General features: G+C 34.7%; 1 protein-coding gene across 2 annotated transcripts in view; it reads right to left on the bottom strand.

Annotated features, from left to right (window-relative positions):
• Nucleotides 1-5,432: 5,432 nt before the first annotated feature.
• CA5B (carbonic anhydrase 5B) overlaps nucleotides 5,433-12,332 on the bottom strand; it is a 69,126-nt gene continuing 62,226 nt past the window's right edge. For both annotated transcript variants that reach the window (XM_069100644.1, XM_069100643.1), the window contains exons 7-8: nucleotides 8,817-8,972; nucleotides 5,433-6,885 (exon numbers count right to left, since the gene is read on the bottom strand). In XM_069100644.1, the coding sequence (XP_068956745.1) occupies nucleotides 6,706-6,885; nucleotides 8,817-8,972 (336 nt within the window). In that variant the 3' untranslated portion in view covers nucleotides 5,433-6,705. The remainder of the gene's footprint in view (nucleotides 6,886-8,816; nucleotides 8,973-12,332) is intronic.

Here is a 12,332-nt window from a genome sequence, read left to right as displayed (position 1 = left end):
TTCTTTATAACTATAACATATCTACAACATACAGCCAGTGGTGTTTTAAGAAGAAATCACTGCAAATTTGATGTTCTCTCTCTGTGTTGGAGCTAAACATTACTTCTAGAAGGTACTTGGGACAACAATGTAAGAATCTGTATTTACCTGACAGACTGTTATACTTCCACATTTTATGTGTACATGTATGTGTGCGAATGTTTTCTTCTTTTATTTATAGAACTATAATTACTATAGCCTATTTACCTAAAATTAACCATATACCTAAGTGATTGATAGAATTTGACAATATAATTCCAGAGTCAGTAAATATCCAAAATTCTTTTTGGCTAAGATAAATTTTAAATAGAAAAGGAAAAGCGTGTCTTCTAGTTAAATATCTCTCACATGTAGCAAATTCTCACCTCTAAATCTGAAAATACTTCGGAGAAGCCGCCTCTGCCACCCTCCTAAACTTTTCTTTGGTTTGGAGAAGTTTTGGAGGAATGTATCTGGTCTCACCACAAGTGACCACACCAAAACATGAACTCTACACTCCATGAAATGTTTGTAATGCCCTTTTATTTAGTGTATCATAGTGGAAAGAACACTGGATTCGAAGTCCATAGCCCTGGGTGCAAATCCTGCCTCTGACACTCAACAGCCTATATAAATATGGGCAACTCAAGTAACTTCTCTAGAGCTCTCTGCTTCCTCATCTATAAAATGAAAAGGTTGGACAGGATGGCTTCTAAGGTCCCTTCCAGGCCTAAATCTATCCTATAAAATATCTTCCCACTATTTCCCTCATGAGAAACAGTGTGGAATGGTAGACAGAAAGTCATGAAATCTTTGATTCAAATCTTGCCTCTGACAAACACAAGCTATATAATTAATTATATGCAGGTAAATCACTATGGTAGGACCTCAGTATCAGATTGTCAGTGTCAAATAGTACAACTCCTTTGATTTACAAACAAGTAATGGTAGAATTCAAATGAGAAAGAGAAAAAAGACATGTAAATAAAGATTTGAGAAACCTAGAAACAAATGAAGTGAAAAAAATCTTATAATACTACTATTAAATACTTTTAAAATAGCAATACAATCCAAATTTAATATCTTGAGCTTCTCTGGGTACATGCCATTGTATTCCAAATTGTACTCAGGGCCCATGTGAGCTCCTAGACCTTCATATTGAAGGATGGATCATTATGACTTGTGACTGATAACTAACTATAATTGAATAGACATTTTGTAAACACAAAATAATAACTTTCTAACCCACTACTAAAAGGACAAATGTTGAAGTAAACCATAACACAAAGTATTACTGACATATTTAACTAAACAAAAAATCTCTGATCCTAAAATTTTATACTTAACTTTTTAAAATATGTCTGATATAGTTTTTTTATGTTCATATCTAGGAGGCAATATATAATGTTGTGGGTATGAGCAGGAGGAGGGTGAACAGATTTCGTATATATATATATACCAACATATAAGCATATACCAGAATAGTGGAACCGATGTTGTGATATGCCTACAACTCCAGACACAACAGACCTAAGTTACTCTCCCCTTTGGAGCTGTATGACTAAGGTGATGCACAAAGATAACTTCAATATATAGCAAAACCAGACCCCCTGCACCAAGCCCTTACCCTTCAAAGTATCATCATGACTCATTAAGAATATTCATTCTCATACAAATCAAAACAAGGTTTTACATCACATACATAAAGAATAGCAAAGGTGACAAAAGATAGAAACAGGAAATATTACAGAGACTGAAGAAAGACAGGCACAAACGTATACTGTGAATGTTGAATTGGTTCAAATATCTATCATACCCTTTGACCCATAATCTTCTTTGCTAGGTTTTTTACTCCAAAGGAATTAAGAGACAGAAAGACATACACAAAAATATGTATAGCAGCTCTTTTTTGTGATATTATAAAACAGAAACAAAGTCAATGTCTATCAATTGGGGAATGTCTGAACAGAGAGTACATGAATATAATAGAACATTGTTGTGTCATAAGAAATGAATATGGAAAAAATATGAAACATAGGAAGCTTTCTATGAACTGTACCAAAGGAAAATAAGCAGAGCCAGGAAAGGTGTATACTTAGAACAACAATGTCAATAGAAAGAACAACATCCAAAACAGGAAACTCAAGTAGCCCAATTATAATGACTGAGCTGTTACCTGAAGAGGAGATGAGAAAACAGGCTCTCTTTGCAAAAATGGGGAACTAACAAGTGCAAAATACTGCAGTCCTTCAGTTCTAGTCTGGTGTGTTAAGTTATCCTAAAGATTTTCCCCAATTCCTCTTAATCTTTTATACAAGAGATGGCTCACTGGACAAAGGAATGGCAAGGGATCCATTTGGAAATGAAGGGATCGATAAGATAAATAAAACATTAAAGTGTAAAAAGAACATCCATTCTCCCTTCAGGACAGGGAAAAAACTGATTCTTATATGCTGGGCCTTTTAGAGCTTTACACTAGAATTTTGTTAAGGTCTTTTCATTTGTATGAAACAGGATGTTTGATACCCTAAATGCTGCACGATACATTGCATGTAAAGTGCATTTAAAAATTGCTTCAGATGAACATTGTTTTTTGTGTCTCTGAAACATTACATTTTTGCTTTCTTCAAAAAGGCAAATACCTAGTATGGTGATAACTCAAAGTAAGGCAACTTAATATGAGAACAGAATAAGAGTAAGAATATAAGTTCCTTTTGTGGAAAATAATTAGATACTAAACTACTAATCATCTCTGCAGTTCTAAAATTGAAGCCAGATCTCTGAATAGGTAAGAGAATCACCCAAAAGCTATTAACAGACAACCTCTGAGAAATAAGCAACAAAATGGCAACTTATTAAAAATATGTTAAGGACTTATGTTCTAGACCTACTATATACACTTAAAGGTTTTAGTCGATCACTTGCTTGTTATAAATAGCAATTCAACAAATCATAAAAGTATAAAATGCAAAAAGTAATTATTAAAGAAAGCCAGAAAAACACTTCATTATATTAATTCATCAACATTACTTCTACCTTTGTTATAACAAAATTGCTGAAAATATTATCTAAAGTGTATTTCTCTGTAATGGCTACATTCATAAAACTTTGATTAAAATTTTTTGGAAAATCATTTCTGGACCATAAAAGAATTCCAAGTCTTGGTCATTTATCTAAATAATATAAGTATTTACATGTTTTTCTTTTAAATTTATGCACATGGCCTCTTTAAAAATTATTGTAATCCCCCATATTTTGCCATTTCATTTTCTCTGATATAAGTTGCCTACAGTAAATATAACAAATATTAATATAGACTAAAAAAAAGATTAGAATATTTCCTGTAAAAGAGCATACATATACATTCAAACTTTATATTTAAAGTGTATTTAAACCTCCACAGAAACACTAAACTTTATGGAATTAACATAATAAAGTTTGATTTTATAATTCAGGCAGTCAACAATCATTTATTATGCACTTACTGTGTGCCTGACACTGTGCTAAGTACTGGTTATACGAAGAAAGGCAAAAAGAGTCCCTGCCCTCAAGGAGCATACGTTCTAATGGGGAAGATAACACATACATAACTAAGTACATAGAAAATATAGACAGAGTTGGTGGAAGGTGATCTCTAAGGATGGAGCAGCTTGTGGGGGGAGGGGGAAGAGGGGAGATGAATCCCAAACAAGGTGGGATTTGAGCTTAGTCTTGAAGGAAGTCAGAGATGGAACTGAAGAATCAGAGAACTCCAAGGGTGAGGTTTAGCCAGTGCAAAGACACAGAGATGACCCGTGGAGTGTCACGTGCAAAGAACAGCAAGTAGATCATGGAGTTGAATCATGGAGTACACATCGGGCAGAAAAGTGCAAGTCTGGAAATGTAAGAACTGGCCAAGTCAAACAAAAGATTATGGGGAGATCCCAGAGGCTATAGGGAACCACTGGAGTTTACTGGGCAGGGAGGTGACATGGGTAGTGCTTTAGAAAAATCATTTTGGTACCATGCATTGGAATAGGAAGAGATCTGAGGCAGGTAGAACAATGAGGAAGCTACTGTTGCACTCTACTTGAGCAGGGATGAGAACTCGAACCAAGGTGATTGATAGCTGTGTGAGCAGAGAAAAGGAAATGGATAGAACATGTGGTGAAGGTAGAAACAATATTTGACAACATATTCCATATGTGGAGTAAATGGGAGTGAAGGTCAAAGATTACACTGAGGTTTTAAACCTTGATGACTGGGAAGAAGGTGATACCTTCCACAGTAATGGGGACATACAGAAAAGAGAAAGGTCTGGGAGGAAAGATAATGACCTCTCTCGGAAATATGAAATGCCTACCAGAACTCCAATCTGAGATGACCAAGAGGGAGTTGAAAATAAGTCAGAAGACAGAGGATTTAGGAGAGAATTCGAGGAGAGGAAATGGAGTTACCCATTGTAGATGGCTTCCTCAAGAAGTTTAGCCAAAAATGAAAGCAGATGGGAGGAGAACGTGATCAAGAGTGCGTGCAGAGGGCATTAGTCAAGAAGGGCCACCACCTCCATCTGAGACCAGAATAAAAGAGAAGTTAATGAGGTGAGATGTATGCAGGATGTGAGATGAAGAAGAGGGAGGAAGAAAGAGCTCTTGGTGAACGGCTTCAGTGAAAAAAGTCAACATTTGTAGCTGAGAAGGAAGCTGGATTCGAGAGAAGGTCTGAAAGATCTGTTATGGAAAGTAGGATAGTGACTCAATTAGAGAGTAGCAGAGGGACTTCCTTACTGCTGTCAGGTCACATAGGAGATTTTATAATATAAAATTTTAGTAAAGATAATCAACAAGGTTCCATGATTTTCTCCAGTTCTATTCAGCAGCATGAGAATAGACCAAAGAAAGCAAATGTTCAGAATATTCCAGTAAGGGTTTGGCAAGGCAAAATCATCAGTGGAACAAAGGAACAAGGGATTTGGAAGTAAAAGACAGTGCATAGTTGAAATGGTTCACCAAGAAGTTAACATGGAGAAAGAAGAATGATACAGCCAGGGCAGGGAAAATGACCTAATAAAGAAATGAAGGGTAGAAAGCATGGAAGTCATGGTGAGGATGAAGACCAGACTTACTGGTCAAGAGAAATAATGGAAAAATGGAATAAGATAAAGGAATTTCAGAATTCATGAAAATGAAAGAAAATTGTTGATGATGGCAAGATCAAAGGCATGACCCTCTATGAGTAACTGAATAGGAGTAGGTCATAGGAAATAAGTAGCCTAAAGAACTAGGAAGTTAAGGTATTTGGGGAGCACCAATATATATACTACTGAAGTCCCCTTGTATGGGAGCAAGTGTTGGGGTGGAAAAACTGTGCATGAAAATGGTTATAAAGAACATACATTATAAATTTATTTTTAGCAGAAAAAAAACAGCAAACTCTTTCTTTATTCTATTATCACTGGTAATAAAAAGTATTTATTTGTTTTAATATTCAATAAAAGTTATTCTTCAAAGACACCTGGAAATTTTCAAAGAATTCATAATAATTTTTCTCACTATATTTGTACTTGCTATTACTACTGATAACTGAAAAGTATAAATCACTTAATACGTTCGCATAAGCCACTATCATACTATACAATTATATTATTTACTGTAACTAGTAAGGTGAGCAAGAAATTTTATGAAACAAGTCATAATTAAAGCATATGGGATACAATAAAATCATATCTTCCTGTTCTACACAAAATAGTTCAGAATAATACTTATCTTAAGGTGGGATGTTAGCATCAAACTCCTAGCATAAAAGAGCAAAACCACTTTGATTTTCTACCAAGGAGAGGCAGAATTTAAATGAGAAAAAGAGCAACGTAAAAGGCACACTAAATAAAGATTTTGGAGATCCATCAACAAATAACTTAGGTGGAAAAAAATCAAAATACTACCATTAAATATTTCTAAAATAGAAATTCAATTAGAAGTTATTATTTTGAGTGTCTCTGGACTGTGAATCACTGCATACCAAATTGTTCAATTATGACCAAGTTTAAAATGCTTTCCACCTTTCATCAAAAGATCTTAAAATTCATTATGTAACTGAGAAAGATTATGATTTGCCTAGACCCTCACTGATTAAAAATGTAGACTGTATGACATTACACCAATTTCCTACTCCATTTCTTTTGCTGCTGTGTGGAAAGTAGCTAATATACCCTATCATAAATTTATAACAATAATATGACTTTTAAAATTCTGATAAAAAATTGCAGTCTTTTCCCTTTTCATAAAGGTCAACTTCCCATCTACTCAGTATGCAAAAATAAACTTGTCTATAACTCACATGTTTTTTCCATTTTTTATGAGACTTGATCTTTCATAGCCATAAACATTACTTTTACAATGTTTTTAAAGTTGATTAAACAACCTTTAGACGCTTAGTTGAGAACTTACTTTTTTTTAAAATATGAGGATAAATGTATCCAAATAGAGTAGCAAAAATCTCTGAGAAAGTTTAACCAAGTTATAGGCAAAATTCTGGAACTTAATGCTGCTGCTTAATCCCCCCCAATAGTTTATTACTGATAATCTTTTAAAATATAAGTAATACACACTGATATATGTCCTAAAAAGAAAAGCCCAAATCCCTTCCAAGTTATGCCAAAAGTCCAGAAGTAGATTATATACTGAAATAAGGTATTATCTTGTTATCTCCTTATGGAGTAACATGGTGCGTTTGTTGTCTGCCTCCCTTCTGCAGATACAATATATGATCATGATGAAAGGAGGAACGGACTGTTCGATTCATCAGTGGCTGAAGTGGACGAAAGTTGTCAACCATCCTCTTTTCCTTCTCCCCAGCTGAAGTAAAAAGCAAAGTCCGAAATGCCTCAAGCTGAGAATGAGAAACAGTCAATATAAATGTTTTCAGAAGAAAAATGTTATTTGGCAGCTCAGAAATTATATGCACAACAAAACACAATCTAGCAGTAATTAGCCATGTTTTACCAACTGGTACAGGGTGTACAGAAAGACTATTATTAATGTTAATCAATGGCGCTAGTAACCTGTCCTCATTACCAGATAAACTCATGTAGGTATACTCATCTCTTTTCTTTTTTGTGTAGCTATAAACCTTGCAGTGAAATAACACCATACAAAAAATTTACATGCAAGCAGGTAGCACAGTACCTTGGTTGATTGCACTCTGAAAAGACACTGTTTTGTGCAATCCTACATAAGAATACATGACTTCAAAGGCACTAGAAAGAAAAAAATGCTTTTGAAAGATTGTATACTTCAACCAAAACAGGCTTATCCCAGTTGCTAGTAGAACAGTTTGGAATAAAGCAAATAGGGATAAGTATCTCTACTAAAAGCCTTCTTTCAGATCAACCACTTGTCTTGAGGGGCATAACCACAGACAGATAAGCTCTAAAATTGGTAACTTTATCTAAAAATCAAAACAATCCTCAAATCATTTTTAGTTACTGATCTTTTCAGACAGGGAATTTGCCATCATCATCTGTAGTGTTGCCTTCAACAATGAAGCCTAAAAAATCTGTGAGATCAGATTGATCATCCATCCATCTCAGTATGTTTCTCTCCAAAAGAAACACCAAGAGGTATTTTGTGGGATAGCGTCACAGACGTCAATCTGAGAAATGCATCCAAACGGAAGTTCCTACCTCTTCTTTTTTCCCATGTAAAACATATTTCCATATTATCCATATCACAAAAAATAAAACAAGAAAACAATATTTCAATTTGCACTCAGAGTTTGTTAGTTCTCTCTCTAGAGATGGATAGTATTTTTTTCATTATGAGTCCTTTGGAATTGTCTTGGATCACTGTATTGATCAGAGTAGCCGAGTCTCTCACAATTGATTATCATTACAACATTGCTGCTACACCCACGTCACAGACCTCTCCTATAGACCTCTTATATTGTCTTAGGCTGGATAAATGTCTCCCTCTGACCTTCTGTTGATTCTGTCACTCCAAAATTTGATTAGAAACATTATTTTAAAGATATTTGGAGGAAAACATTGGGAGAATTCAGAGGGGTCACCAGGCTGTACTCTCCTATCTTGGCTATGTGCCTCCCCCCACATCTCTTCTTACTAATACAATATAGATCTATTAATCATTCATTTATCTAAACTTTTTATGTCCCTATTTATATTTTCAATCTATATCACCTCATGATAATGATGAGTCTCAGTTTTTATGATACACTTGCTATCCAAAATGTTTCCTTAGAAGTCTGACCACTATATCATTATAAGTTTTGGCTCTATGCCATATTACCATGGGCACCAAGGAGCACCCCATATCCTGTTTCCCCAACCCCTACTTCATAGGAGTCCCCATCTCTGCATTGCACATCTTCTTCCCTACTACATCCTGCAAAGCTCCAGTATTTATGATCCTCCAAAAAGCTATCACTTAGAGTCCTTATCCCTAAGATACAGACCTTCCTCTATCCCCCAGTCAGCTAGATGGCCCACACAATAGGCACTATATAGAAACTTATTCCCTTCCTTTTCCTCCTAGTAAATGCGCACATTTTCACATCTCCTTGAATCAAAAAACATACTTGAAGCCTCATGTGATTGTTTGCTATACTTCATTCATCTATCTGTGTGGTATTAGTTTAAAGTACCTAATTTCTTTCTAAAATGAAAGTGAACAATACTTAGAACAGCATATGAGTACATTTTAAAAACATTGCTAAAGAGTAACTAATAATGTTAAAACAAAGCTACAATTTCACTCTCTATGTGACCAAATTTTCTTTTAAAAATAAAGTATGACAACACTTACCTGATTATGATCAACTTCAATGGGCTGTTTCTTAATGATCCAGGTGACAGATTCTGAAAGTGGTGGAGTGGTCAAAGACCCTGAATAGGTCCAAAAATCTGGGCAGGTTGGCATGAGACAGGCAGGATCAAATGTTCCAAATTCAACAAGCGAATCCTGAACAAAACAGTTGTACATTGAATCAACATTTTAGTACTAAACAATTAAGCAAAATTTTCACTTTCCCCTAAAGTAGTGATTCTCAACTTCGTGATCTGGAGACCACCTAAGTACTCCTTGAGTATTCTGGCTGATCACTGAGTTGATTTCATGGAGAGTATTTATAGGATAAGCTTTAACTTTTTAGTGAATACAGCAAAAGTACACATTATAAATCAGATGATCTTTACCTTTTAAAGTGTCATGGATGCTTTTTGTTTTTTAAACTATAATAACTTCTAAATAGATCTCTGCCCCTACTGTTATTGCTTTGCTGTTTAAGTCATGTCTGACCCTTTATGACTCCCTTTGGGGTTTTCTTAGCAAAGACACTGGGATGGTTTGCCATTTCCTTCTCCAGTTCATTTTACAGATGAGGAAACTGAGGCAAACAGTGTTAAGTGACTTGTCCAGTATCATACTGCTAGTAAGTGTCTAAGGACAGATTTGAACTCAGATCTTCCCGACTCTAGGCCCCATGCTCTACCCACTGAGCCAACTAGCTGCTCTTCCCCTACAGAATCAAGTCCTAATTTCTCCCCTGAAATCCAGTTACATCATCAAAACAATCTGGTACTGACTAAGAAATAGAGTGATAGATCAGTGGAAGACATTAGGTACAAAATACATCCTAGTAAATAACCATATTTATCTAGTGTTTGATAAACACAAAGATTCAAGCTTTTGCAACAAGAACTCACTATTTGACAAAAACTGCTAGAAAAGCTAGAAAGCAGTTTGGCAGAAACGAGGTATAGACCATGGGTTCCCAAAGTGAGTGATCCTGCCCCCTGGGGGGGGACTGTAAGAATAGAGGGAAGATGTAGTAGCCTCTGGTACAACTAGGGGGCATTGGGTAAAAATAAGGGGGCAGTAGAAGCATAAGGAATTAAGAGAAGAGAAGAAAATTTTGAAAAACCATTTGTATATTATATGTTTCATCTGTTGTGTAAGAGAGTTAAAGTCATAGTGATTACATTATTTTCCAAATAAACACACAAAATGCAAGTTATAACCAATCAATGGCCAAGCTCACTGACAGGTCCTAACAAGCAAGTATTGGCAGGTGAGCATGTCACACATCTTTGGGAAGTCCAGCAAGCATCAGCAGGAATATGTGCATGTAATGATTTGTTTGCAATATGACACTCTATGGCTCCCTGATGCAGCTGTGTCAAAGTTTCAATGCAGGAAAAACCCCATAAATTTACAATAAGTTATTAAACTAAAGGTGCATCATTTAAAAAATTATTTAATATCTTTTTGAAAAGGCACAGATTTCAAAATCATTAAATAGTTAAAGAAAATAGATTTCTAGGGAGGTGCTGAGTAATATTTTTAAGGGGGAAGTAGGCCAAATAAGTTTGGGAATCTCTAGTATAGACCAATAGCTCATACCATATACCAACATAATGTCAAAATGAGTACATAATTTAGACATAAAGGGTGATTGATACCATAAGCAAATTAGAAGAGCATGGAATGGTTTGCTTGTTAGATATATGGATAAGGGAAGAATTTAGCACCAAATAAGAGATAAAGAGCATTATAAGATATAAAAAGAATAATTTTGATTACATTAAATTAAAAAGGTTTCATGCAAACAAAATCAATGCAGTCAAGATAAGAAGGGAAACAAGGAGCTGTAAAAAAACATTTTATAGCAAGTTTTTCTGATAAAGGCCTCATTTCCTCAAATATTTTGGGAACTGAGTCAAATTTATAAAACTACAAGTCATTCCCCAATTGATAAATGGGTAAAGGATATGAAAGAAAGTTTTCAGAAGAAGTCAAAGATATAATTTTTGTCATATAAAAAAATTCTTGTTAAGACTTGTCAGTGGACTTGGCCACTGATCGGTTATAGTTTGCATTTTCTGTGTTTATTTGGAATATAATGTAATTACTATGACTTTTAACTCTGTTATACAACAGATGAAACATGAGTGGTTTTTAAAAATTTTCTTATTTATTTACTAAATCTATTGCAATTTTTAAACAACTCTTAAGTGCCACCCCACATCTATCAGATTGGGTAATATGACAGAAAAGGAAAATGATAAATGTTGTAGGAGATGTGGAAAAATTGGAACACGAATGTACTGTTGGTGGAGTCATGAACTGATTCGACTATTGTGAAAAGTAATTTGGAACCATGGCCAAAGGGCTATAAAACTGCTGCAAACCCTTTGACCCAGAAATATCACCACTAGGTCTGTATCTCAAAGAGATCAAAGGAAAAGGAAAAAGACCCAAATGTACAAAAACACATATAGCAGCTCTTTTTGTGGTGTAATGAACGAGAAATTGTGGTGATGCCCATCAACTGGGGAATGGCTAAACAAGTTGTGGTACATGATTTTGATGGAATGCTACTTGGCTATAAGAAATGATGAGCAGGATAGTTTCAAAAAACCTGGGAAGACTTATATGAATTCATGCAAAGTGAAATGAGCTGAACCAGGTGAACATTTTTAGCAGTAACAGCAATATTGCACGATGATGAATTGTGAATGATTTAGCTATTCTGATCAATAACAATGATCCAAGACAATTCTGAAGGACTTAGGACAAAAAATGCTATCCTCCTCCAGAGAAAGAACTGATGGGATCTGAATGAAGATCAATGCACATGTTTTCTTACTTTATTTTGCTGGATTTTATTTTTTGGTCTGTGTTGTTTTTTTTTACAGCATGGCTAAAATGGAAAAATACATATGCAAATATATTCAGTGAACACTGCTATATTCAGAGGAGTCATGCTATGTATGCACTGGAGAAGCTATAAAATTTAGATTAAATATGGTTCCCGCCTTCATGGAGCTTATGGTCTGGAAGAAGGATAATACACAAAGAAAGCATAACACAATATTAAATTATAAGAGCATTAGACAAAGTCCTATAACATAATAATACAGTGTCCCAAACGTCTTAGTGCAGCTTTAAGCTTTAATAATGTGATACGTTTTCAGAACATGACTAATGCAGAAATATGTTTTGCCTGACTTCATGTATATAATGAATATTATATTTCTTGCTTTCTCAGTTGGTGGGGGAGGGGTAGAGGGAAGGGAGAGAACCTGGAAAAGAAAATCAGAATAAAACTGAATTTGAAAAAGCAGAAGTACAAATGATATAAACTTACAAAAGAAATCTGAAAGGTTAATTATTTAATATTTTCAAATATTGATGTTTCTAATTAAAATTCAATGCAACAACAATCTCATGCTATTATTGATTATTATAGTTTATTTTCAAACTTAAAAAAAACAACTTCCATTGAGTTCTGCTCAGGGACTGAAAGGATTGCATTTGTAA

Source organism: Petaurus breviceps, unplaced genomic scaffold (assembly GCF_028583685.1).
Source record: "Petaurus breviceps papuanus isolate PSGF00001 unplaced genomic scaffold, PetGlider_PUasm1.0 419, whole genome shotgun sequence".
Classification (NCBI taxonomy): Eukaryota; Metazoa; Chordata; class Mammalia; order Diprotodontia; family Petauridae; genus Petaurus; species Petaurus breviceps.
The sequence above is the reverse complement of the archived record's forward strand: the minus strand, read 5'-3'. Positions and strand labels throughout refer to the sequence as shown.